At 44.0% G+C, this 27,780-nt stretch overlaps 1 protein-coding gene across 2 annotated transcripts in view; it reads right to left on the reverse strand.

Moving 5' to 3' along the window:
* GTF2H2C (GTF2H2 family member C) overlaps nucleotides 1–27,780 on the reverse strand; it is a 349,036-nt gene that overhangs the window by 52,804 nt on the left and 268,452 nt on the right. For both annotated transcript variants that reach the window (XM_085632380.1, XM_085632381.1), the window contains 2 exons: nucleotides 27,303–27,390; nucleotides 15,892–15,999 (listed from right to left, as the gene is read on the reverse strand). In XM_085632380.1, the coding sequence (XP_085488506.1) occupies nucleotides 15,892–15,999; nucleotides 27,303–27,390 (196 nt within the window). The remainder of the gene's footprint in view (nucleotides 1–15,891; nucleotides 16,000–27,302; nucleotides 27,391–27,780) is intronic.

Consider the following 27,780-nt stretch of genomic DNA (forward strand, 5'->3'; position numbering starts at 1 on the left):
CCGGACACCTTTTGAATGGTGTCCTCGATTCCATCGTTGATGTCGAATCGACGGTCGGGTAAGATGCGAAAGTTTGTTCTGGAAGTTAGTAAACTAACAAAGATATTATCGATACCGATCGAGAACAGTACCGACGCGAACTAAAGGCCTTTTGGCCTGAAAAAAGTTTTCCCTAACTTGAGTCAAGATAGCACATCCGAACCCAATGGCGGAAAAAAACAATCTGAGGATGGAGAGGATGCCCATGCGCACTGTAGTCCAGGGGAGGAGTCACCTATCCCAGGATACTTCGAAGACTCTTCCAGGACAACAACGTGCAAACATCCGGACCCAACACTAGGCGGCGATCTATGCACAGATATGAATTCAGCAGCCCACATGCCTCGAACAAAGATATTTCTTTGGTGGGGTGTAGCCTTGTAGGGCTTTGTGGCAGATGTGATTTGTGTGAGCTCTGTCTGACTGGGGCATGGAGTGAATTTGTTCTGTGTGTGCTTACCCCACAGAGGAACCCACCCAAGAGGAACACTGCCGTGGATCTCTGCAGGGTGTTTTACATTGGGGCGGCCTGGACAAAGGAGAAGCAGAGAAGCAAGGTCTTCTCGTTCCATCTTGATACTTCCTCCACTGACTGCCGCAAGCACAGAGGCTGAGACCTGGCAGTGAGACCACTACAGACAGGGAAGAGAAGCAATAGCAGTGGTTGAGGAGTAGCACACTGTGAAGGGGCAGTGAGCCCGGGACATTGCAAGAGCCTGGGTTCCCCACCCAGCTTCAGCTGCCTGAGTGGTGGTGTGGGAGTGGAGCTGAGAATACACTGGGTGATGCAACAAGGAGAGCAAATGAGGCACAGGGTGGCACCTAAGTGGATCTGCAGTGGTGAGGTGGGTGGTTTTCCAGCTCATGTACATTTCAGAGTTAAGCTCCAATCAAACGGAAACCAACCTACACTCTTAAGAGTTTTTAAAGTTGTTCGACCTCCATATTACTAAACTTTACCATCAACTCACAGTGGAACTCAAAGTGGAATTGTTAATAATCACAAATATCGAAGTCAAGAATATTGGTACCAGAGATTCAGGTCTAACATTGTAATCCGGTTGGAGCACAGTAATCCTCTTCTTTCTTCAATCCAACATTAGAAACTTCTCACCAATGTCATTGCAGCTTTAACCTAGGCATACAGTGAGACTTATAACCACCATCAGATGAGCAGGAAACAAAAACAGAGGCCACAACCTCACATCTCGCTCCCTTTTTTCCCCAAGATTGCTATCTTTAAAGTCTTCTTTTGCGTTACATCCCAATGCAACTCAAGATCATGACTGTGGATTGGTAATGTCTTTGGAACCCCTGGTCGGGAATTGAAACGTCCAGTTTACCTTTAAAGGAAAAACATAAAGGGGAATAAATATCTTTAGAAGTTCACCAAGGCTAAAATTGATGCCCCCCAGGGGTCATTACAGCAGCCTTGTGATCTACCTCTGAAGATATTAGTCAAACAATCCACTTGCTCTTCCAGGTGACTACTAGAGGTTACAGCGAAAGACTCGAATCAGAGGATTGTGATGAGTCACCTCAGTTTTGGTGCACAGAAATCTAAACCTTTACAACCCTACACTGAAGTGAAAGCAATTTTTTTACAGTGTCAATGACACAAAATAGTACAAACTAAGTCTTATCCAAAACTCCAAACTGAGTTTCATCATCTGTTCTATGGGGTAAAAGCTTAATGTGCCACTTCCCTATGGAGGCCATCAGTATCCGTTCCCCATTTTTCATACCAGAAAAGTCCTCCAGTTCTTCAGAGAGTTTGGCAACTCCTGAGCTGTGCCATTAGAAAAGCTGCCCTGCTGTGTCCCTTTTAAGGCCTCACACTCACCTTCAAAGGCTTCAGGCTGCAACATTTAGTAAGATGGTTACTGGCATCTTCACTCAGGGAAACTTGCCGCCGTCACCTTGAAACTTTCTCAAAACCTTGCTTCCGAAGAAACTCCCTAGCATTCCCATTGCAACTCAAGGTGTTCAGACGTCATCTTACGTGGAGGGGCTCTGACCAAATATTCAGACTGATTTGAGAGCTGATCCCTTATGCGTAGCTCAGAGACACTGCCAACTGTGAAAACCTAACACTGTTCTTCCCTCACACACTTTAACTTTTAACCACCTCACTATATATGTCTTGCCCATCCCTACAGCTTTGTGCTGATCAAAGCAACCCATCAATACTGTTTGAGCATCAGTCTGTTGCTGCTGGATCAGCTATCAAAACCCTTTTCTCTCTATTCATCTAACTTGGCTCTATACAAGAATTTAGCTTGTACCCCATCCTCAAAAGCAATATCCCACACGTGAGCATACATACTTAATGTTTAATTCATCAAACTGAACAACATTTTCAACAATGCACTTTCCACATTTACTCTGCTGCTGCCCGTCGCCGTTCCACTTTAGGCGGATACTACTAAAGCAACTTTTTTTAAACCTATGGCTTAAGGACTTGCAGCAACGCCACAACTTGGATTTTTAGTACCACAGTCACTTCGGAACTGGCAAGAATAGGCAAATACTTTAAGGCAGTGCAGGACCTCCTAAAACAAACAAAAAACAAAAAACTAAGCGCAGCGATGACTGCCGATTAACAAAATGCACCTTGCACCCTGGCTTATCTGCAACAGAAATTAAACAACTACATAGCCTTTTATGTAACAATTGCCGATTTCAAATTATGTATTTTATCCTCTGATACCACAAGCTTGTGAAGGTTACATGGCTCTACAAAAATCTATCCATCCCAATGCACTGCGCACTTTAGCTCATTTGCAATGGATTTTAAAAATCATATTGTCATTAAGACAACTATAGTTGATTTTAAATTACTGGCCTCATTTTTTACTTGTTCATGTTACATGGTACTATAATGGATTAACTACTATTTTCCTTTCCCATGTACAGCATGGTTTTCATTTTCTTTCAAAATGTTCTATTGTCAAGGTTTTAATTAATCATGCAAACAAATGTTCTACTACACTTCCCTCAACCAGATATTGTGCTATTTAGTCTCTCTACCATATCATTTGATTCTGGGTGATAATTTGTAAGACATCTCATTGGTAAACAACTGAAAGATAGAATGTATTAAGAAAAATAAAACCCCTCTCTTCATAAATCCTTTTATAAGAATTGAACTACTCACTCTGTGGTGACAGTGGTAATTCAATATCTGGAGAAAGTAATAATGGCCAGCTTCCACGATGACATACTTAAGAATGGCTACAAATCGACTTTGTTACTGTGATTCTGCTTTCCAACTAGTTAACAGGGCTAGGACCAGGAAACCCCAATTGGTATTAAAATGTTTTTCAAGAAACTGAAGCTTTTTGGCCTGATAACACGCTTGTCTAGTTTGCATAACTCTGCCACTGTTATGAGAGACAATCAGCTGTGTAATTATCATTTTCTGGAATCCCAGCCACCTGAAACGACTGCATCTGCCTATTTTTTAGACAATTACATATACAGCATCCAGACCTCAAGTAGTGGCAGTTTATTTTTCGGTGAATGTGATGTATGGATCATAAACAGCCACTTGACACGAAGCCACTTACAAGGTTTTTTGTGATAAAATACCTCCTATGAGGAAAACCTTTCAGCAGTTCTTTCCTTCAGACACAGTGCAGCATCTAGCACATAATGACTGTCATCCATTATAACAATGGGCTGTGCCCGAATTACAACTCAGAATGAGTGATGTAGGAACTCCAGTTTTCATTTCCTCGAATTCCTTCCGATATTCATCTCTCCACATAAAGATGAGCACTTGAGCAATTTTCTCATTCTTACTAATATTATCTGCAAAACTACCTTGTGATAACCCCTCTGTACGGATATTTCACACACTGCATGTTATGTTGCTGTTTTGCACACATGGGTTCATTGGAAATAATTACAGGCACTGAATATTATCAAAACCCCCTTTATTCTGTGTCGGTCCTTATACCGAAGAAGGTGAGCCTTGTGGGCAAAGTCATACGTGACAAGGGAGGCATCTGCTTAGACTTCAATGGCCATTCTAGCAAATGAGTCCAAGGAGTTCGACTGTCCTAAACCAAGTTCAAGCAGAAGGTTTTCTGGGTACAGACAGGAGATAATGGCTAGCACAGCACATGAATGGGCACTTTACAATTAAACAGCTTGTTAATGAGGAAACTGGCAGTTTGACTTTGTGTGGATTTTCCTGATTATTCAGAAGCTGAAACCAAGCTACTGCTTCAACAGGAGAGGAAAATTAGTTCAGGTGCATACTGAAATGAAATTGTATAGAATGTTCCTAGCGGAGGATGACGGTCTGTGTGATTTTGTGGGCAGTGATGGGGTCTACAAGGCAGCAGTAGTGGAGGATGTAGGTAGGGAAATTATTTTATTTTTTCACCTCATTTGGTGATGGGATAAAGTATAGGAAGAAGAGGCGTTAAGTCTTAAACATCGATGGGACTGGGAAACACTGAAAGAGTAGATAAGGACATTGTCTAAAGAGACACAATAATATCTTCTAAAAATGCAAATGTTTGTAGATGGGTATGTCCTGCAGTAAAGATCGTGACTATTGAAGAAGGTTACATTTTCTCTCTGAAGTTTGTCTGGGGTTTGTTTAATTGAAGAATGAGATCACGCGTGATGTTCAATGAGAGGTCCACAGTTTTGGCTCTGAATAATTAATTCTTAAAGTGAAAAAAGCTTGGTGTGAGAAAAACAGTTCTGAGGATGCAAGATGTTTGGATCACTGCAGCAGAATCTCAGGGTCTGGTCTCTGGAAGCTAAGATGCATGAACAGTATTGACATGCAACTGTTTAGTGGATTTGTCAAATTTGTAGATCTGACAATCAAGAAGCATACACAATGTATCAATGCTGTTTTTTCTGGAAAGATTCCTTCAGCCTTTTTTCCAGCTGACTTACTTAGAATTACATCTTGGTAGGTCAGTCATTTCAGTAGGCCTACATTGATTTCCTCTTTATTGCTGAGCTGGCTCCCATTTTATTTTAGTTTTGCAACTTCCCTGTGATTAACACATATTTTGGTGTGATACTGCCCTCACGTTGCACAACTGAGGTTTTTGTGTTATATAGCGTTAGCGCTTGACAGCAGAGTGAAAACAACTGCATTGGCCCACTCAATTGAATTGATCTAGCAACTAAACAGTTTTTTTGTGTTTTGTTTAAGGGTCACATTGGGGTGTTACGTTTTAGCATAGTTCTTTATAGATGTGTATTTGCTGTGGCTCGAACTACGCAAAAAGTATTGAATTCAATTCACTAAATGACAAGATATATTTAAAGACTTATGAAGCCGAGATTAAAAACTTTACGCTGGTTGCCCATGGAAAAGGACTATCGATTTCTGGAGCTATTACCTATCATAACCCACGATACAGATAAAGCTGTGCAAGCCGCAACATCCCATTGCCTGAAAGCCCTGGAGATCAGTTGTGTGCAAAACCTGTTCCAGAAGTGAAGTGATGAGGATTCTATTAAAATGAACCTTTCATTCTCAGCTTTTTTGTAACACAATCCAATTTATAGCTTTCATCTAATAAAATTATCAATCTTTTTATGAATTACACACTACAGTAAATACATTGCACTATTTTCAGGTCCATCAGCAGCAATGATAAAAATCCCCAGTGCTGGTATTTAGAGAATGATTTGGTTGGATGAGTGAGAAAAGGTCTGTTTTTCTTTCTTAAAAGCTGGATTTCCTTTTCAAACTAGATCATTAAATGTTCGCATGCCATCAGTGTTTGGGGCGGAACAGAAACTGTTGACTGGTCGATTGGCAAACAAGGCTCTCAGTGAACTCATTAGCATGTGGTATGCGATGTCTAACATTTTCAAAAACGCGAATTACAAAGGCAGTTAATACAACGTAGGAGTCATTCTCTGTGTTTAGGTCTCGCCTAGCATTGCTGCGCGCATGCGCAGCTTGGCGAGATTTATTGCAGATGTGTACTTTGTGACGCCCCGCCCCTAATTCCCATTGGCTCGCGTCACCGTTTATGTTAAACGGTGGGCTGCCATTGGAAATAAGGTTTCTAGGGTGCCTCCTTTTGGCTTTTTTAACCGGCACATCCGGACTGGATTGCCTGCATTACGGCTGTCGTGACGAGGTTTCTTATGAGAAGCTTCGTCACGCTGCCTTGCACACCCCAGTCCGGCTCTCTGATTGGGCCGGACAGAAAATGAGACATGGCGCCGCGTGTTTATTTTTGCATCTCGCTTTCACTTTAAAGTGAAAGCGGGATGCAAAAATAAACAGCGGATGCCTGGCGAGCGCTTGTTGTTTTGGTTTGTGCTTTACGTAAAAAGAACATGCATCCCGGGAAAACGCTTCTGACACAGACTGGGGCTTCACGCCGCCCTCGGACACCGTGTTTACTTTATTACAAAGCTGTTTGTGCGTAATAGCGATGGTTTTTTTTTCTTCATTAAACTGAAAGCGCGATAGATGCACTTGTGCACTAGGTCGCTCTGGACTGAGCTCCGAAGCTGCGCCGCGTTGCCTGCCCCGCTTGACCCCCCCCTTAAGTCTGCTCCTCTCCACTCACGGGAAATGGCTCCCCGGCAACGGCGGCCAAAGCTGTGCCATTCCTATCATTCCCTCCATCGGTATTTGCATGCAAAAGCCCGGCTCGGAGTGCTGCATTCCGGGACACTGACATGCGGGCAGCGCCGGACATGCCGTGCTTCACATGCGCCCTCCGCGCTGGGCTCTGCAGTCGGGACCGCTAAAGCCCTGGGTCCCTGCAGCCCCCAGCTTCAGGACCCGGGAGGCCCTGCTGCCGCCGCCACTCCTCCCATTTCTGCTGCACACTGAATGGGGCTGATTGATGTGTGCGCCCGGAGTGCCACTCGCTGCCCTCAGCTCCTCCCACGGTGATCATGCACCCCTCCGGGCCCCCGAGGAGGCGGTGTACGGAGGTAAGCATCAGGGAGAAGGGGCGGGGGTCTCGGAGGGTATGGCTGATGCATCGGGGAGAGGCACACACATGCCACTTTGGGGGGACGTCAGGGAGGTATGCAGTTTTCAGGCCATTGGAAACTGCAGCTCACTAACAGACAACATGGGAGGTGGGGTGCGTTAGGAAACAAGAGATTAACATACTATGCTTTGCAGCATTGAAAATGGGTCGTTTAACTCTCGGCAATGAAGGTGCACGTTATGTGAATTGGGTAGTTTGGAATAAGGTACACATTTATTGTTTTTAATGTACATGTCAAACTAACTCGTTTCTTGGAGTTTCTACTTTTGTGGGATAACCTAGATTGCGGCATGTGGAGGTATACGTCCACGATCACCATGTTTAGTATAATGAGCCGGGATTCCTGGTTGTGTGTTTGGCCTCTAGGACTCCAGCAATGCCCTTCTTGGTGCCAACCAATGCTCTCCCAGTGCCCCCGCCTGGCCTCCACGGTGCCCTCCCGTGCCCTTCCCAGTCTCCACAGGCGCAGCCCAGCTGGGCCTCCCTCCGTCACGCCTCCCTGGGACCCGGAGTGTGGGCACTGCACCGGAAGGAAGGAACTCTGTGAGCACTAGACCCAGAGTGTGGTTGCTAGACCCGGAGTGTGGGCACTAGACCCACTGAAAGTATAATGTGCTCACTACAGCCGCAGTGTAGCGGGATCCCACATGAAGTTTCTGGAGGAACGAGCTATTTAAACACTATTCCCAGAGTGTGGGCGCTATATCACAATGGCAACCCCTGCACCTATACCAGGGAGCGCCGCTTTGATGCCGTGGGAAGGAGCTATATGAGCGATACATTCTGCGTGTGGGTGCTATATTGTAGAGCTGGGGTTCCACACGCACAAACAGCGGCTTCATCCCCCCTGGTTCCCTACAGGGGCGCTGGTAGGTTCCACGTCGTGATTTGTGTGGCTGGGTCTGGCTTGAATGCGCAGTTTCTGTTTTCCAGTTGTTTTAAGCTTTGCTTTGTTTGGCCAGCGCCGCCGCAGGCTGGTTCGGTCAGTTGAATATGCTGGAGCCGGCAGTCCCTGGCGGGAAGGAAGGCTGCTGCAGCGCCCTGAAGCACCCCCTCTCTCAACCAGTCACCCTGCCCAATGGACCCTAGGGTCCCCTGGTATGCTACAGGGAGCTCTCCTCTTCTTCAGACACTGCTGCAGCTGTAGTTCGCACTGTATAAAACTCTTTTAAAAAACTACAGCACCCAGAATGCACCAGTGGTTCCCACAGTCTACCACTAAACGGAGATTACAATGTTCCCTCGTAGGTATGATCAGTCCTTCCAGAATCTTTTATGCTTTGCTTTCTGGTACTTGGAGTTTTGTTGGTATTAACGGAGGACTAAGTTTGATGTGCTGTAAATACAACGCGGCACTCCGAATGGTCCCAATGTGCGTGAGATCTCTGCTAATGAGTCGCTTTAATGAACACACACGTGGCGCAGTTGGGTAAGCGCGCCTGGAAGTCAGGTACAGAGATAAAAAGAATACAAGGTGGTGAGCCAGCTCATAGGGTTAATGCACTCGCACCGCACGAGAAGTAGGTGGCTCTGTGTCATAGGACACATTTTTTCAGTGCTGCAGTTTCATTTACACAGCAGACCATTGTGAAACCTGTTTTAGTTCATTTGGAACCACTGTGGTTCCGCGCCTTACATGCAGAAAGTTGGGTCTGGTCACTGGTGAATGCCAGGCTCTCCGTGAATCTGTTGAACGCTGGTGCCCTCAGCTGCCCACGTGCCAACTATCCTGTTCTTCAGCCATGAGAGTGGCACCGTGCCCCTCCTCCCTCTGAGAAGGGTCTCTCTCTGTCCCTTTCTGGGCTTTCTCCATCCCTCCTCTGTGAGTCTGTCTCTCTCTGGGGTGCTTTTCTTCCTGTTCTCGGTCTACCTCTTCTACCAGTCTGTCTCTCTCTGCGGTGTGGGTTTGGTTCGATCATCTGCTGGAGTTACAACTGCCTTCCCTCCTGGAACCTGTGTAGTACAATAACAACCCATTTTCATATAAGCCTTAACAACGAAGCTTTAGCCATCAACAACGCGTGCTTAACTCCTTAAGCCAAGGCCCCTAGTAAGGGTATGCAAATGTGTCTATCCGAGCTGTCTAAAACGGTTTTACAAAATAAAAACAAAAAAAATTACATTTACAATGACAATAGCTCAAATAATGTCAGTGCGAGACCTATTGCATTGTAAACACCCTCCCGAAGCTACGCACCTGCAGCCATCACTCATTTATTACCAATGTGTAGTACACCACACCCAGTTTTCATTTCTTCTAAATGTCTAGACCACCCAGCCTTTTTTTCATTTATTCCCTATGTATGGTGCACCACCACCACCCAGCTCTCATCTATTACCAGTATGTGGTACATCTTCGCCCAGCTCTCTTCTACTCTAGTGGTCTGCACTACCCAGCTCCCATATGGTTATGCAATACCCCGTTACAAGCTCTTGTCTATTACCGGTGTGTCACAACATGAGCTAGATTTCATCTATCCTTAACGTTTGATAAGCCACCACCAGTTTTTGCATGTGATGTGTTGCCACCAGGCTCTCGTCTACCTGTGTCATATCCCAGCATGCCTTGCTTCTATTCCTAATGTGTGGTATGCCACCAACCAGCTCTCATCTATTCCCAATGTGTAGCACCTTGTCACCCATTCCTCATCTACTCTTGTGGCACCCCACTCTGCAGATCTCATCTATGTGCATGGTACAATACAGCCCGGATGGGATACTCTCCCACTGTATGCGACACTATCTGTAAGATCTAATTTATTCATTGTGATACGCCTCCAGCCAACTCTCAACTGTGTACTACTTTGTGACCCAGATCTCATCTATGCATCTGTTAAACTACCACCCAGATGTCATCTTTTCACACTGTGTACTGCATCATTCCCTAACTCTTATTTTGATACAGACTGTAGCGCCTCGTGCCTCCTTATGTCCTCGTCCAGTCACCCCCTCTTCTTTGATACAGACTGCCTCCTCCCACCCCTTCTACACCTGCAGTGGTTCCTTCCACCTGCAGACCGAACACACACATATTCACTCTCTCCCTCTTCTCTGACTACTACTTGCATTCACTCCAACTCCTTCCTCTCAGGTCACGCCTCCTTCCTTTATTAGAGACAGTAACTCCTCACCATTCACATCCAGACTGGCCTCCTTTGGCACATTATGCCCCATTCCACACTCAGCTCTCACTCCTTTCACACCATGACTGCCCACTCCTATAACACTCAGCGGATCCCTCACACTCGCTGTCTCCTGTCCATCCTTCCGCCTACAGCCCGCTGCTTCCCGAGGCCTCCTCACAACCCTTACCCCTCACACCCAACACACAGACTATAACCCCTCAAGAAGCCCTTCAGAGGTTGTATACACTCTGACTTTCCATTCATTGTCACCAGCCTTGGCCTTTCTAGTAGGAAGTTGTTCATTCCCTCACTCTAAGGAGATATGGCAAAAATGACGTCTCCACGCCACTCCAAAGAAACCTCTATTGGAGACACTAAGGTTGTCGATAACTGTTCAGCAATCCGCGACCTGCTAAGGCCAGTCAAATATGATAAAGGAGATTCCAAACTGGTGGGTATCGCAAAGTTCACAGCTGAGCCCACTATACAGTGAACAATCAATGACAATCAATGACTGTGAATTAGTACTCCTGAGGCGGAAGCCAGGAGCGTCACACGTTTTTTAAAGATTTGAGTGTCACGTATATTTTCTCTGTTCTTTTAAAAATAACTCGGTTACCTGGCAACTTGGCCGCAGAAAAAGCAACTCTTACTCCCGGCACAGCGGATCTTAGCGCTGTCAAGGACACAAATGAGCTACCACTTGTGGACGCCATTGCCGGCGTGCACCGAGGCCACGCCCCCTTTGAGGCCACGCCCCACCCACGCCCAGCTTAAAAGCGCTGAGAACGAGCGCTTCTACAGAATTAGTACTCCTGAGGCGGAAGCCGGGAGCGTCACACGTTTTTTTAAAGATTTGAGTGTCACGTATATTTTCTCTGTTCTTTTAAAAATAACTCTGTTACCTGGCAACTTTGCCACAGAAAAAGCAACTCTTACTCCCGGCACAGCGGATCTTAGCGCTGTCAAGGACACAAACAAGCTACCACTTGTGGCCGGCGTGCACTGACGCCACGTCCCCTTTGAGGCCACGCCCCCCTAACCCCTCCTCCTCGTTAAAAATGTGTCTTTGGAGGAAGCGCAGCGGACGAGCGCAGCGGGCGCGCCGTTAGCGCGCCGAAGGCGCGCCTAAGGCAAGCCCATCTGCGCCCGTCCGCGCCAGGACGGGCCTAGAGCCAGCCACCCTGGTCTCTTCCACTCAACCTACTATATCATACTCCAGAGACTCTCTGATGCAACTACATCGGCCCCTCCAGCCTCCCTGTACGACCATTCCTCATGGTGAGAGTTCTTCTACTCCCTGCGCGCACTGCTCTTTCAAATTCACCCCGGTGACGAAAATTCAAACACCCCGGACCATCATCAAGATGGCCCTGCTAAATTACAGATCCCTGCCCAAACATAGTCATGAAATCTTCATGCTTCTAGAAGAAGAGCAATTTGAGATACTATTTCTCACGGAGACTTGGCTCACCCCAGACTCAGACTTTGACCTGGTGCTGGCGTTACCGCAGGGATATCTTATACAACACTTGGATCGAGTGAAGGGAAAGGGAGGAGGGATAGCCATTATCCATAAGGAACATCTTTCATGCAGATTCCGGGACAGCCCTTTACTGAACTGTGAAAATTTTCATTTTAGCATTCAACTGTCCCCCTGTAAATCACTCTCAGGAGCCCTTATTTACCGCCCCCCAGGAGCCTTGGGCCAATTTTGTAGCTCCCTTGTGGAATTCTCCACAGCCATGACAAGCACTTTGTCTAACTTACTTGTCCTAGGGGATTTTAATATCCACTTCGATAATAGGGAGGACAACACCGCATCAGAGCTGCTCTTAGACCTTGCCACTCATCATCTTCATCTACAGAACGATCAATCCACGCACAGTCATGGGCATTTACTTGACCCTATTTTCTGTCACATTAATACCCTGAAAACCAACGCCCCGATTCCTCTGCCCTGGTCAGACCACAGGCTCATTCCCTTCAGTTGGGAGATTCCGACCAACGTTCCTCCCACTCTATCTCCCGGTAGACCGGTACGTCCCTGGGCTAAACTAGACCCCAAAAAATGGGAATACATCCTGGACCTCTCCAAGCCCAGCTTTGCCATCGACCCCGTAATAGCGGATGCGGAGTTATCATCTTGGATAGAAAATTCCCTTAATACCATCCTCCCTTACAAACCATATCGGACAACCCGCAAAAAAACTTCCTCCCCATGGTTTACCCAGGAAACCCGCCTTCTGAAGAAGCAATGCAAAAGGGCTGAAAGAACTTGGCGGAAAGACTTCGACCCCAATAGAAAGAAGGAATACAGGCTGGCCATCCTCAATTATAAAAAAGCCTTGAAAAATGCTCCAACTTCGTTTTTTCAAGAGAAAATTAATGATGCATCTTGCTCGTCGAGGGAGACGTTTCGCATTGTAAAACTACTCCTGAAAACCCCGGAGTCCACTTGTCCGTCTGTCCTCGCAGACAACCACTGTGATAAGTTGGCCACGTACTTCGATCAAAAAATTCAAAACATCCTGCAGCAACTTCCGCCCATCCCCCTGGATCTACCACCTATCTCCCTAATACAAGCGCAGAACCTCAACTCTAGACTTGAGATGTTCATTCCCATAAATAAGGAAACCTTGGCCCCCATCCTCCAATCTCTTAAAAGTGGCTCACCTTCTGTCCCTGCACCAGTAGTTAAAATCCTAAAGCAAGTAACACCTACCATCCTCGGACCTATGGTACACCTGATTAATGCCTCATTGGCACTCGGAGTGGTTCCCCCCAGCTGGAAAAAGGCGAAGGTTAGAGCACTACTAAAAAAACCTAATCTAGACCCCCTCAACCTAGGCAACTTCAGGCCCATTTCGCTCCTCCCCTGCATCAGTAAAATGGCAGAAACTCATAAATGTCCAGCTTTCCCACTACCTGGAATCGAATGAATTACTTAAACCATCTCAGACGGGTTTTCGCCCCGGCCAGGGCACGGAAACAGCAATGGTGACGGTGGTCGAGGAGGCCAGGAAGATCATGGATTCAGGAGGATCAGTGGCAGTGATCCTCCTGGATCTGAGCGCGGCCTTCGACACTGTCAACCACCAAATCCTGGTCCAGCGACTCAGTGATCTTGGGATTACAGGTGTCGCCCTGACCTGGATAAAATCCTTTCTTCATGACCGCTCATTCCAGGTGATCGAGGGTGGCTATACATCCAGGGAGACCTCTGTACGTTGCGGAGTACCACAGGGCTCCTCATTGAGCCCCACGCTCTTCAACGTATATATGTCCCCTTTGGAAAAAATGGTCACCCCCCACGGGATTAAACTCCTAACGTACGTTGATGACACCCAGCTGGTAGTCTCTCTCTCTCAGAAGGAAAACCCTACCACCAACCTTTATTCCTGTCTGAAAGACATAGTCAGCTGGATGGACAGCTCGCACTTGAAGCTCAACAGCGACAAGACGGAGATACTGGTAATGGGGAATCAGGCTCACTTCCGGCCAGAATCTCTATGGCCCCCATGCATGGGCAAGCCTCCTACCCCTAAAACCGAGATCAAAAGCCTCGGACTATGGCTTGACCAAAATCTCACCATGCACACTCAAGCTAGGAAAACTGCTGGGGTCTGCTATGGGCTTCTGCGATCCGCCCAAAAAATTCTGCCATTACTCCCTTTTCCATCAAGGAAACTCCTTATCCAAGGCCTCATCCTGTCACGCCTGGACTATGGCAACGCACTGTTTCTGGGTGCCCCGCGGAAAGTCACTACCAAATTGCAGGTGGTGCAGAACGCGGCCGCACGGATCCTCACCAACACCAAGAGCCGGTGCTCGTCCAAGCCAGCTATCAGAGCACTCCACTGGCTACCCGTGGTAGAAAGAGTGCAATTTAAGGCGCTCTGTCTTACGCACAAAATCCTCAACGGCAAGGCCCCTCCCATCTTTAAAGACCTGGTGACTCCTTACACCACTTCTAGACCTCTCCGATCCTCTAATGCTCATTTAACTCTGACACTCAACATCAAGAGAGCACGATCAGGAGGTCGGCGTTTCTCCTACAACGCTTCCAAATTATGGAACTCCCTCCCTCCTGACATTCGTGCACAGCCTAATCTGTTGGCCTTCCGAAAATCTCTGAAAACCTGGCTGTTCCCGTGAAACCCCCTTACGACTCCACCTGTACTCATTCAGCGCTGGGACGCTCACGGGCAGCCATGCTCTTTAGAAATCCAGTAACATTTAACGGGCAATGCTTGCATCACTTCTTCACATGGCACATACCACAATCAGTAAAGATACCCAGCCTTACACACACCAAACATATACTCTGAATACTATTGGCACTCACCCTGACGGCACTCCCAAAGAAAACCGACTCCGGTCTCCTCAGGGGCCTCCTCAAAGACCCATCCAGCTGCGGGAGAGAACACAGGAAGACAGCAGAGCGGGCGGTGTGGGGCCGTTCCTCTGCAACCGCAATTGAGATCCCTGGTAGGAGACTTTTGTGTGTGGTTTAAACACATCAGATGAGTCAAGCAAGTGAAATTAAAGTAGCAGCTCAGGGCATGATAAATGGTAGGGGGCTGCGGCTGACAGAAGCCCCGGTTTATTAGGGACTGATCTGGCAGGTGACCCGCACCCTGTCCCCAGAGCCCGGGAGAGTTAATGATTGAAAGTCTTCTGATGGAGAGATGCAATCACTCTCTCCTAGCGCCTCCCCAGAGCTGGCTGCAACTACAGCCGCACAAGGGGCATTCCAGCTTCGGAATTCTTTCAGGAGAACATCACAGAGCTCTGGCTTTCATCTGTGCACCACTTACATGCAGCCCACCACCTACAGGCCAGACGCAGCAGGCGCACCACTCAGAAAGTGCGATGTTCCGTCCAGGGACTGGCCAAAAGAATGTGGGCACGTCCAGCGCCGTCTGCTTTTAGGAAGGTGCTTGCTTGTTCCAGCATTCCAGTACAGATTAGAAGTTGAGGTACTGTGCTCTGTGCAATATCAGAGAGTAGCTGATACGTGGACACGCGCTCCAGATAACAGGGTAGCAGAGAATTACAGAGGATGTCCAAAGAAATAACCTCTACACCTTTCTAGCAAATCGAGAGTGAGTCATTATAATGGAGACAAGCAACGCGGCCGGCCCTAATAAATTTAAATAATCTTTTCATCTAGCTTCGCCCCTATTCCAGGTTATTCACCTTCAATAGATGTCGGGTGACCCGAGCGCTGCGGCCATTGAAATCAGCGTGTCCTGCACTCAAAGCGGCGCCTCAAAAAACAAGCATTAAAAATGCAATAGGTCTCGCCTTTCATTAAGTTAAAGTCATTTGCTTTGCTATACAATGCCATTAGCAAAGCAAATGGCTTTAACTAAATCAAAGACGACACCTATTGCATTTTCAATGCTCGTTATTATGTGTGGTGAGGAAATTGCTATCATGTTTCTCCTAAGACGTTCCTTTCACTTCCTTATAGCATAGAAATGAAATAGAAATGTGAGAAATATATTAATTTTAAAAGTATGTGAATGTTATTCATAACATTCTGAACTACAAGATCAAGTTGTGTTAACAATAAATAAGGCAACAGACGAAAATATCAATTGGATATAGCATTCATTAAACCGTAACATTAACTTCAAGTTTAAATTTATGTTATTAGCCAAAGTGATAAACTATTTATTATATAAAGAAACAGAGTGAATTCACAACCAATCACATACCCATCCGGATAAGTGAGCACTCGGAGCTTGAGCTGGCAGGAGGTGGGATGACGTGCTGCATCAGCAGCTCCTTGTAGTGGCTTTCATCTAAAATGACGTGGTACGTTCCTGTGAAGTGAAAACATGTTCCAGTCTTACACGAGGACAACATTAGACACATCATGTTTAAATGATCTCATACAACACAATCTTGTCTTGAAAACGGTGACTGTATGTGAAGGCACCAATGACGTCATGAATAATGCCTACTGCGAAGTCATCTATGGCACCATGTGTAAGGTTATGAGAATAATGTGCCGTGCATGAGGAGTCATCTACACAAAGCTCACTGTGAAGGGTTTCGGAAGACAGGATAAATAGCGCTCAGGCAGGTAAACGGACAGGTATAATCAACAAGATCAGTGACGTCATGAGTAGTTTTGACTCCAACGGTATCAGCATTTAAGCTAGTAGAGAACCATAACATCATTTAAAAGAAATGTTCTTTGTATTAGATCATCTGCTATAGCAGATCTGTAGTTATGGTTGAGTTGGTTAGTTAACAATTATTTTGCGATATCTAGTAATTTTAGTGGGATTCTACAAACCTAAAACAAAAATGTTGTGCTAATTGACCACTGTGTATGGTGGTGTTATTGTGTGTTGAGGAGGGGGCTGCAAAACTTGCATACCTTATTTAAAGTGCCCCAAGTCTCTTCCCTCAGTGTACTTTTTCCCACTAGCAATACGTCCATTAACAACTATTTTACACGTTTTGGAAAAAAGCAGTTCTAAAAGCTTTGAAGACTTTTTGTAAAAATATTAACATTTACGAGTCTATGGTATTACGACTGACTCGAATAGGAAATCTAGTAAGGTCTTGCAGTTAAATACTAAATGCCCTTCTGGAGTCAGGAGTAAACAATGCTGTACCAGAGATTTTCGTGTGGAGTCAGTAGAAGGCTGCTGCCGGTAAAGGGAAATTCAGTAAAGTCCTGTGGTACTATATTAGATTATATTACTGCAAGCTGTGTAGTTATTAATTATATAATTTCTCAGCATTACCTTTTTATAGATTTGAGGAGGAGTGACAAGACAACATTATTGTGAGTGAGTCGAGAGGTAACAGATTTGTTGTGTGCTGTGTAAACATACAGTATTAATATGATGATGCATGGGGCAACATTAAGGTTGTGATTTGTTTTTTTTGCCAGTTTTTTTGCCAGTAATTGACGTTTGATTTATTGTCACCTCACCTTTTTCGAATTCATGTCACCCTTCCCCCTTTTTCCTTGTCATAATTTTGATTTTATCATTGTATTGTTTCCCAGCCCTGAAGAGTCACAGATCTTTATCTGATGACGAAACACGTGTCGGCTGGCGCTCTATGTATTGATGGACCCATCTTGAATTAAAACATCACCCACATAATATTGATGTTGAACTATGTTGATTATTCTGTGAATATCTTATTCAGTATAAACGTGCACAGGACTTGTCTACATCTACAAAAAGCTCAGCGGGTTTTTTTTAGGTTTAACAAAAAACATTAGTATAATTAGCGAGAATTAGGTTTGGGTTGTGACCTTCAGCTATGTATACAATGTCTCTGCCCCTTAAAATACAGGGCACATCCACCAGGAAGCAAAGTGGGCTTCGGCAAAGGTGAGGCCTATAGCAATATCTTGCACCAGGCCTACCCAGCTCTGAGCATAAAGTGTCGGCTTGTGATGTGGCATTGTCTAAGTTCAGTTTGTACACCGTTCAAAATCTCCATATGTAGTTTGATGGAATCTTAATGTTGCCCCATGCATCATCATATTAATACTGTATGTTTACACAGCTCACAACAAATCTGTTACCTCTCGACTCACTCACAATAATGTTGTCTTGTCACTCCTCCTCAAATCTATAAAAAGGTAATGCTGAGAAATTATATAATTAATAACTACACAGCTTACAGTAATACAATCTAATATAGTACCACAGGACTTTACTGAATTTCCCTTTACCGGCAGCAGCCTTCTACTGACTCCACACGAAAATCTCTGGTACAGCATTGTTTACTCCTGACTCCAGAATGGCATTTAGTATTTAACTGCAAGACATTACTAGATTTCCTATTCGAGTCAGTCGTAATACCATAGACTCGTAAATGTTAATATTTTTACAAAAAGTCTTCAAAGCTTTTAGAACTGCTTTTTTCCAAAACGTGTATAATAGTTAATGGACGTATTGCTAGTGGGAAAAAGTACACTGAGGGAAAAGACTAGGGGCACTTTAAATAAGGTATGCAAGTTTTGCAGCCCCCTCCTCAACACACAATAACACCACCATACACAGTGGTCAATTTGCACAACATTTTTGTTTTAGGGTTGTAAAATCCCACTAAAATTACTAGATATCACAAAATAATTGTTAACTAACCACCTCAACCATAACTACAGATCTGCTATAGCAGATGATCTAATACAAAGAACATTTCTTTTAAATGATGTTGTGGTTCTCTACTAGCTTAAATGCTGATACCGTTGGAGTCAAAACTACTCATGACGTCACTGATCTTGTTGATACTACCATCTACAGCGCACATAACGTCAATAATGAAAGACAACAAAGGCTTAGAGGCAAGAACCCCCTGAAGATAGTCGGCTGAGAGTATGGCCCAATGCATGCTACTGGGCAGAAGACGGCTGGGGCTTTACCCTATGCCTTGCCTGCAGTACAAGCAGCACATTATTTTATTTCTAAATTTTACTTCGATCAGATAATACTTTATTTTGGCAGCAAAATAAAGTATTAAAAGCACATTACAAACATGAGAAACATAATTAAAAACTCTCAAAAAATCTCATGCTCATCTCAATAAGACATGTCTAAAAACAGCAGATAAGAAAAATAATGTAATTACAGCAAAATAAGGGTATCCTGTCATGGGACTCAATGCCCCACAGTCATCATATAAACAGATCAAACTGGCAGGATCAAAACAACAACATTTGTCGCTTGGCAATAGCGCCCTTTAAAAAAGAACAAATAGAGATGAAATATGTAGGGGAGTTTAACCCTTGCACGTAAAGCAAGGCCTCAGCTCATCGTCTAATACTGCTAGCTCGGCTTAAAGGAGTTTAAAACCTTTTGGAGAATACCAAGTAGAACTTTCAGAAAACAGTAAAATGAAGCAAACTCTGCTGCTAAGTCTCGTTGCAAGGACAGATTCAAACATTTTAGGGGTCAAACTGGCCCAAAGGAAAACTCAACTGCCACCTCATGATTCCGGAATCTGGTTAACAGGACTCTGTCCCAGGTGGCATTCACCCAAGACAGATATGGCTCCATATGGGGGTGGTCTGCATAGGCCCATATTCCCTTACAGTGGTTTTGGCTAGTTCATCTACCTCTCTAAGCTGCATTTTACTGGTAAGAAATATTTTTTTTAGCCAGGTAATGTCAGCCTTGATAATAGCAGAGGGAAAAGAAAAGATTTGAGAATTCCTGCTTAACATATTGTAACCAGGGTAAGGCCAGGCCTCTGTCGCAGGCTAAGCAGTCGGAAGTCACATTCCTATTAAAACCTGCATGAGAATTCGCCCAAATAGTGCACCATAACACCAGTGGGCCAGTTAAACATGATCTTCAACATATTCAACTCTCAGCTCCTGGTGGACAAAGTAAGTGGCGCAGGCTGGGTACACCTAAAATGCGCCGCAGGACCCTTTTCTTTACGTCTGAAGCACAGTGGTGTTAGAATATCCCCAGATACCAGCCCTCTAGGTGAGAATGGGTAAACATTTGCTCCTAAAGACCTCCAAGAGGGGAGCCACAGGTTTTTTTATCAATGCGAGAGGCGAAGTTGTAAATATAGCCCGCAGCATTGGAAAACCTTTGTGAGGTTTTATATCTGCATGGGCCCTAGCTATCCCTGGCATCAAACACCACACCCAAGTAGGAAAAGTCCTGTGCAGGAGCAACAGGGTGGCCCTGCAGAAACACACTATTCTTCTTCATTGATTTTGGGCCACAAAACATGGTGAAGGTTTTAGAACGATTTGTGGCTAACCCCCAAGGATTCCATGAAGATAAACGCTTGTAAAAAGGTATTGAGGCTCTTCTGTATTCTCCCAAGTGAAACGGCGTCATCTGCACAGAGTAACGCCTGAACTTTTTTCTTACTCACATATGGTACATCTGCAGCACAGACAGATAGCCCATCCTCAAGGCCATTGATATACAATAGGAATAGCATAGGGGCCAATTCACACCATTGGCATACACCCTTTTTCAGCGGAAAGCTGCTAGGATGCTTAAAGATTGAAATGATGGGTCCGCAAGAACTGAACAAGCCCTAAATCCACCCCTATAACCTCCAGGAAGGCCTACAATTTAGATATTACCAGACTGTCAAAGGCGCTTGACAAGTCCATGAAGGCTAGGCAATGGTAGCCCTGCTTTGCGCTGGTATGTTTGCTACTAAGCAAATGCAAATGTAAGCATTGCTCCACAGTGACCAGCCTTTCCCGGAACCCATATTGACCCTCCAAAAGCATGTTCATCTCCCTGACCCCGAAAAAAACAGGCGCTCCAACACCACCCTCCCTGCAATGTTGATGGCAGGGTCCAACAGAGAGATCGAGCATTAACAACTAGGGGACTACATGTTGCCCTTTTAAAAGATAGGTATGATGGAAGCAGTGTGCCACGAATCGGGGAAGCCAGTGATAGTAAAAACACTGAAATAGTTGCATAATAATAGGGCACATAGTTCCGGGACTGATTTGTAGACGTCCATAGGGACCGCATTTGGCCCTGGGGGTGTACTAGCTGGAGACTTTATGATGGTATCCCAGATCTCTTCCAGTGTAAAACTTATGTTAATTGGCAATTCCACCGCTGCCTCTGGACTTAATTGAGACAAGTCAGAGCAATATAAGGCACTAAAAGGACCCAGCCAAGCCTCTGTGCTAATGGTGGTAATAACAGCATCAGCACTTGAACCCAGACAGCCAATGTCCTTAACCACCTTCCAAAAGGTTGTGGCTTCCTTTAAGCTACACGACTGCACCAGCCTCCCCCAATACCCAGTTCTGATCTCTTTTCTTCCTCCTACTCAGGGATTGTTTATACTCCACTCTAAGCACTTGGATCTTCTGGCTATCTCTAGAAATCTTCTTCAAAGCCCTATGCAAACCAGAGGAAGCCTTCCTACAGGAGAAATCAAGCCACCTAGCCCTTGGGATAACAAGTCTAATAGGCGTCATTAGAAGATTTCTAATGGCCAGCCCTAAACGGGCAAAATAATTATCCTCATCCCGCAAATCGGCCAGGGGGTTTAAATAATCCAGGAGTGGTTCAAGACGGTTGTCACACATTTTGTTCATCACAGCACCCAGATCAGCTGGCCTCCAGACCAAGTGAAGCCTCTGGGATTGGACAATTAGAGATGAAACATGGGCTGTCCCTGACCATACTTGCCCATTTATGGATACTGAAACCCAGCCACCAAGTATTATGGTCACTCAATATACGATGGTGCCACCCGCCTGAAACCTCGCCATTAGGGCCCGGGATAATAAAATGTTTAATTTATGATTAGCTAGGCAATCAGAATGCAAACACCTATATACTACTCATGACATCACTGATCTTGTTAATATCACCAGCTACAGCCCATATAATGTCAATAATGAAAGACAAAGAAGGCCTATAGGTATGAACCCCTTGTAGATAGTGTGCAGAAAGAATGTCCCAATGCATGCTCCTGGGCAGAAGACGGCCTTGGGCTTTACCCATTGCCCTGCATGCAGTACATGCAGCACGTTATTTTATTTCTTTATTTTACTTAGTGTTTTTGTAAAACGCTATTTACCACTATGTTGCAACCTGTTCATTCATACTGACTGTATCTTGTGTTTTATTATCAATACTGCTACTCTGCAGCCTATATATGTATTTGCAAACTGCCTAATGAATATTAATTAGGAAGGTCATTCTGCGCCCCTGTGTAATTTGTGAACCGACCCATTAGTACATAAGTAGATTTGCAAAATAAGATAGTGGTTGCAAAAACGTGGTATCCAATTTACATGAACGATCACTGTACAACTGGCCCCAAGTCTGTTTGGGATTCCTGCCATACTTGCAAATCCATGCTGGAGTCAGAATCTAGACAACAGTGTTGTGTAAAAGCATGTATTGAACTCCAGGTTGCTGCTTTGTTGATTTCTGCGACTGGGACATTTTTTGGTGATTCGCTGCTTTTTTCCTTAGAGTAATAAACTTTTTGTCTGCATTGAAGAGAGGTATCTGCACTCTCGTATCAACTGTATGCAGGACACAATCTATCTTAATAAAGATTATTTAGACAATACCTTCATGTATTTACAGGGCCTTTATATACAAAAAGCCTAAGGTCTTTTGTTCTGTAAATAATACTTTAGTGGCCTTTTCCATTTCACATGTGCATTAATCTCTTTGATGATAAGTTGAATTGGGAGGGGAAGCGGGGGGAGGCATGTAGCAAGACTGACTGGTTAATATGAAAACCCAATATCACTTTTGGAGAAAAAGTAGTGAGAGTGAGTCCTTAGTATTTCAATAGTATAAAAAATAATGAATGGCTTATTGCTACACAGGGTGAGACAACAGAGCTAATCCATATTTCAACTGGGAACAGTGCTTTATTTGTATATTATTGTGTGGTTCCCAAAGCTCTGGTCAGAAGCCCGCAGCCAGTGCATGGTCTCTGCGCCGAATACCAAGGCGGTGTAGTTTTGAATCCAACTCATGTCTCTTTAATCCAATACTGGATGCTCCCTGCCCCTTTATCTCACTTGTGCATGTTCCTGCTTTCTCTCTTTGTGACAGATTTCTGACGTTCTCTTCCTCCATTTTTTTTGTTATGTGTTTTTCCTTCTCTTGCTCATGGCAAATGACTGATGTCCAAAAATAAGTGGCAGTGCCCAACAATAAGTGTCAATGTGCTCCTCCGCCACCCTAGGCTCAGATTAAACACTACTGGGAGCCTGGGTTTACTGCAATAACGAAAGTAGAATAGTTTCCAAGGTAATGCCACTTAATATGACAAATGCTGCAGACTAGCCTTGTGTATTGCTTAAAATGGATTGCTATCAGTTCACCTAATAATACATTCAGGTAGCAGGAAGACGCCTATAGCAGTTTTACTGATAAACTAGATTGCACACAAGTATTAATGTGTCGTAAAGTGATTTCAGTGAATATTTATAATGTGTGCATCACCAAGTAGCATCTTGATTTGTTTTGATCCTATTATACCTTTATTTCCATCAGACCTTAGCATTACGAAAACCAATGTGCTTCGTTTTTGTGTTTCCTAACTGCTGAATGTGTACAGTTCCTTTATAGGTATTTACATTTTGTTGTGTGTTAAAAATGGCATCCTCAGGCTTTCCTTTCACACTCCCTGTACCAAAGCAAGATTATCACATGATTCACTTTAGTTTTCTTTCTCTGACTGCAAAGTGAAAGGAGATTGCAAAGCCGAATCTCCATGTTATAAAAATAAGCACAATTTGTAAGAAGACAGACTGAGATATGGCCTTTGTCTTCTTTGAAGCACAACAAATGTGACAAGATAAAAACAGAATTTAAAGGCAGCTTGATTTATTCCTTGGACCTTCGCGATCAAACATGGGCTCAAGTTTGGAAAACTCTGCCCATAAATAATCATGCAATCTGGAGGAAGATTCAAATAACCGTTTCCTCTTATGCAAAAAGTTTGACTGGATGGTCCCCTAGTGTGTAAGATGAGATGCATGTACTAATTGTGGTGTATGTGTGTATTTATTTTTGGATTGAGAGAAAGAGCGAGAGAGTGTATGTGTCTCAGGTAAGGGTAATACAAGCATTCCGATATATTTATTGTTCTATAAATATGAATTACTTTGGTAGTGGTACACTAAATGTTCCATACATTTCTGTATTCAGTTCCTTGAGGTTAAAATTCAGGTGAATGTTTTCTTACCAGCAACTGTTCTTGGGCAGTGAGCTTCCGGGAGGCTTATTACAACTCGAACAATAAGGTTACTTGTGAAACTCACCATCTTCACAACATCATAGTTAGAATAGCTCATTCACTGACATTGAGGGTTCTCATGATTTCCCCTTAATGTGCCTGACTGTTGGTACTGGGGGCCTGTAGATATATTGCAGTTATCTGGGTGCTCCCTGACATATAGTTTGAGTGTCCCTTGAAGTGCTTTCATCCTTGTTCCTCCTCATTTGTTGAAATAATATGAGGTATCTATGTGGTCTGTTTGAATCAGGATCTCTCTGTTGAACAACCAGAATCCCAACATGTTGAAAGTACATGGCTTATCTCTGTAGAGGCATGGCCCTTGCAAGTGGAGCTTCTCTAACAGATGTATGTATGATAACTCTTTGTATTGCTACTGTTTGCTGGAAGTTCATACTCCTTACTAAAAGTTGCCATTTAGGCCACCAAAGGGTAAAATGCTGTAACCCATGAGGTGGAGTTGACCTGCATTTTTCATAATTTACATGAAGTTCCAACTTTAAAGCACTTTCTTCAGTGTACTGGGTATCAGGTGCCAAATTGTACCAAACGGACATACAAAATATTACCCTTTTCCTGAGGTGATGTATTTTGAGAACGCCCTTGGGGAAAACATCAGACCTAATAGGAGAACCCTGAATTGAGAATGTTCTTTTGGTTTCACAAATCTGTGGTTACTGCTGACTGATACATAAAAATAAGCATCCTGAAGCTCTCCTCAACACATCCAATCTCCTTGCTGGATACGGGTAAGGTTTGGTGCTGCACCACCATTATATATTTTTTCACACATTTGTTGGCTGTTCTCCTGTCCAGAAAGAGCACCCATTTGTTACGTGTCATGTTTTTCAGCTTTTTCAGATGGCCAGTTATGAGCGTCTATGCTGAAGTGGATACTAATGAGGATGGAGTTGTGAAGGCGATGTTTGAGATGCTTTGCAAGCTGTCACTTTTGGTTGTTGCTATCTTCCTCTTGAGGGTCTACTCTGGTAAAAATGAAGCCTCTGCTGAAACATCTGTGTTTGCTTCTGCTGTTGCTATGCAGAGTAATAGTAGAGTTAATAAACCTGTTGGTCATTTCTCCTTTCGGAGTGTCTGAATTGAAATCTGAAGGCACCTTCTTTCTAAATCCACTGCCTGCACCTTAAATGTATTAATCTTGTCGTTTTTTTGTGAGACTAAACGAACAACAGAGAGAGGGGAAGGCTTAAAATTAATATCCAGTTTTAATGCTAGAAGGGGGTGCCATGAAGTTAAACGCATATGTAAGCATTAGCTATAATTACAGGCTGAAAAGTCTATTACATCGACAGATGCTTTGCTGATTTAGCCGGATGCAAATTTGCCTTCTTTGACTACCTTGAAGAAATCATATCTTCCATCGCTATGCAACTTGTACGCAAAGCAATTCAGGATTCCTAGCAGCGCTATCGATCTTGCTGCTTTGAGGGTTGTTCGTGATGTTCCGCATTTTCTCTAGACAGCTCCATCCATCTTGTGGTGTTACTAAGCTGGCTGGACTGAAGAAGAGAACATGTCAGGGAATCATTTCTTGACTGCTGTCGCCAACAAATCTGGTGGAGGGTCTCCATTCAGAAATAGGGTCTTGGTCTGGCGGACAGTATGCTTTACCCCTGGCATTGTGAAGGTAGATGGAATAGAGACCATCTAATCACTGGTTTGATGAGACCTCGCATTGAGGGTCTGACGGGAGTTTTAAGCCGCAAAGTCTTGAAAACGTCAGAAGAGGTGGTATGAAGCATCAAGGGAATAATGAGTTTAGCTGCTCCTGTTGCCAACACTTTGTGGAACACAAGTGTGTTGTCCACTGGAGAAACTCTAGTAGGAGCTGGGAATGAAGAAAATGACCTGCACAATGCTGCTGAAGAAGTGTCTGTCTCTGTTCTATCTGTCAAAGTGGTTCTGGCTTCTGAGTTTGGAGTCTATGATCCCGTTTCTCTGTTCCTAAACATTTCCCTGTGAGAGGTACAAAGCCTATGCTTTACTGATGAAGAGCTGTGAAGTGCTGCAGCAAAAAATACTGGGAATGGAACTATAAAGCAACTGCTTGTGGTACTTTCTCTAAAAAATGAATCATTTAGCCATGCTGCTCACCATAAAGATTGCTGTGCAGTGTGGCTTACATTAAATGCCAAAGCCAAAAGGTCCCTAAGGCAAACCCTATTGGGTTTGTTGTTGTTCAGAAAGTTCCATTTTGGAATTCCAACTGTAACCATTCATACCACTTTTGTAGGATACCCCTTCATAACTCTGACGTCCTTGATCAACATGCAAAACTTATCATTATCAAAGCGACTCTCCAGTACATTTTCTTTGCAGTTAGGTGCACATTGATCATGGAGAGACAAAATAATTAGGAATGTGAAAACAGCCTTTCCTATGGAGCGTGCTATCACTTTAATGAAAGATTCGATATATAAGCTAGCTAGATAGACAAGATAGATAGCTAGGATACTTAAGACAAACAGATAGGTGGTCTAACAATGCACAGGACATTTTGGGAGTTAAAACCAAAGTAAATCTTAGAAAACTTGAATAATTAGACATTAGCCACCTTTAACCAAGAAGCAACATGCCAGGAAATACACCACTGACCGAAATCTCCAACTATAGAAACGTGCTTCATCATCTGTGGCTAACTGTAGTCTGCAGCTAGGGCTATTTTTATGAAACATTAAACATTTCTTCAGAACTTTACTTTCCCTGTTAGTGAAATGTGCTGTCACAGGCAGGAGGCACTACACGTTTCATTTCTGTCTCCTCTGGCCTGGCAAGTAGTGTGGATTCTCCAGGTGAACGCTTAAGACCGAACCAGCTCAAGGACTGCCAAATAGCACTACTGCTGGGGAGACGTTTCTCCTAAAGTTTTGGAGTCAACTATGTATGCAGATGAATGCTGTGAAATATATTTATTCACAATGCTGATGAAGCAGAGGGGCATCATGATTAATGGGATGGTCCATCTTCTGGGAATCTGGCCACCCCCCATACTTAGTGCATCAACATATAATTATGCATATAGACATACTTTTAGGCTTGATCTGGTGTCCTTTCCTCAATTTGGCACATTCAACTTTACCAGAATGCATCTCCTCTTTGGCTATAAACTTCCACGGGTGCTACTTTGGCCTTTTGGGAAAACTAAAAGCACCATCTAAAATTCCCACTTGCAACTAAAAAGGTACTAAGTACCACTGCCAGAATAAACTCCTTTATGTTACCACATACTCATGTGTAAAGAAGAGGGCGTTTATACTTTTAGCAATACTACAAAGCATAAAAGGATTCCACAATTACAACACTATAACACAACCTGCTTTTCACTGTTAGTTGCAAAATTACATTTATAAGTACCCACCACCAGTCTCACGTGTGAGCACAGTGCAGACCCGAACTTCAGCAGATAGGCCGATGACAGACACTCTTATTTTAGAAGCCTTCAGACTCTTCGTGTATGAAACGGAAAAGAAAAAAAGAATCAAATCACTAGCCAGGAATGGAAGATTTAAAAGCAAACACAAAGCTCAAAATATTCTCCGCTGAAAAGGTTCAGTCAAGCAATGTAAAGCGCTACGTTTACATCAAGTGTGAATATATTCACACATGTACACAGCAAAATAGATGATTGAATAGAATCGACATACATAGTTTATTTAAAAATCTGACTAACAGCTACAGCGCATAGAATATATTTCAATATAAACAGCATAGCCGATGTCAATTCAACATGGACATCATATATCCAAGTTAATTTCACTACACTATATACCAAAGAAAATCCTTAATGTAGACTATTAACACCCAAAGAAATAAGACGTGTGCAAATCATATGTTTA

The sequence above is a fragment of the Triturus cristatus genome, chromosome 2_1 (assembly GCF_964204655.1).
Source record: "Triturus cristatus chromosome 2_1, aTriCri1.1, whole genome shotgun sequence".
In the NCBI taxonomy this organism is placed as follows: Eukaryota; Metazoa; Chordata; class Amphibia; order Caudata; family Salamandridae; genus Triturus; species Triturus cristatus.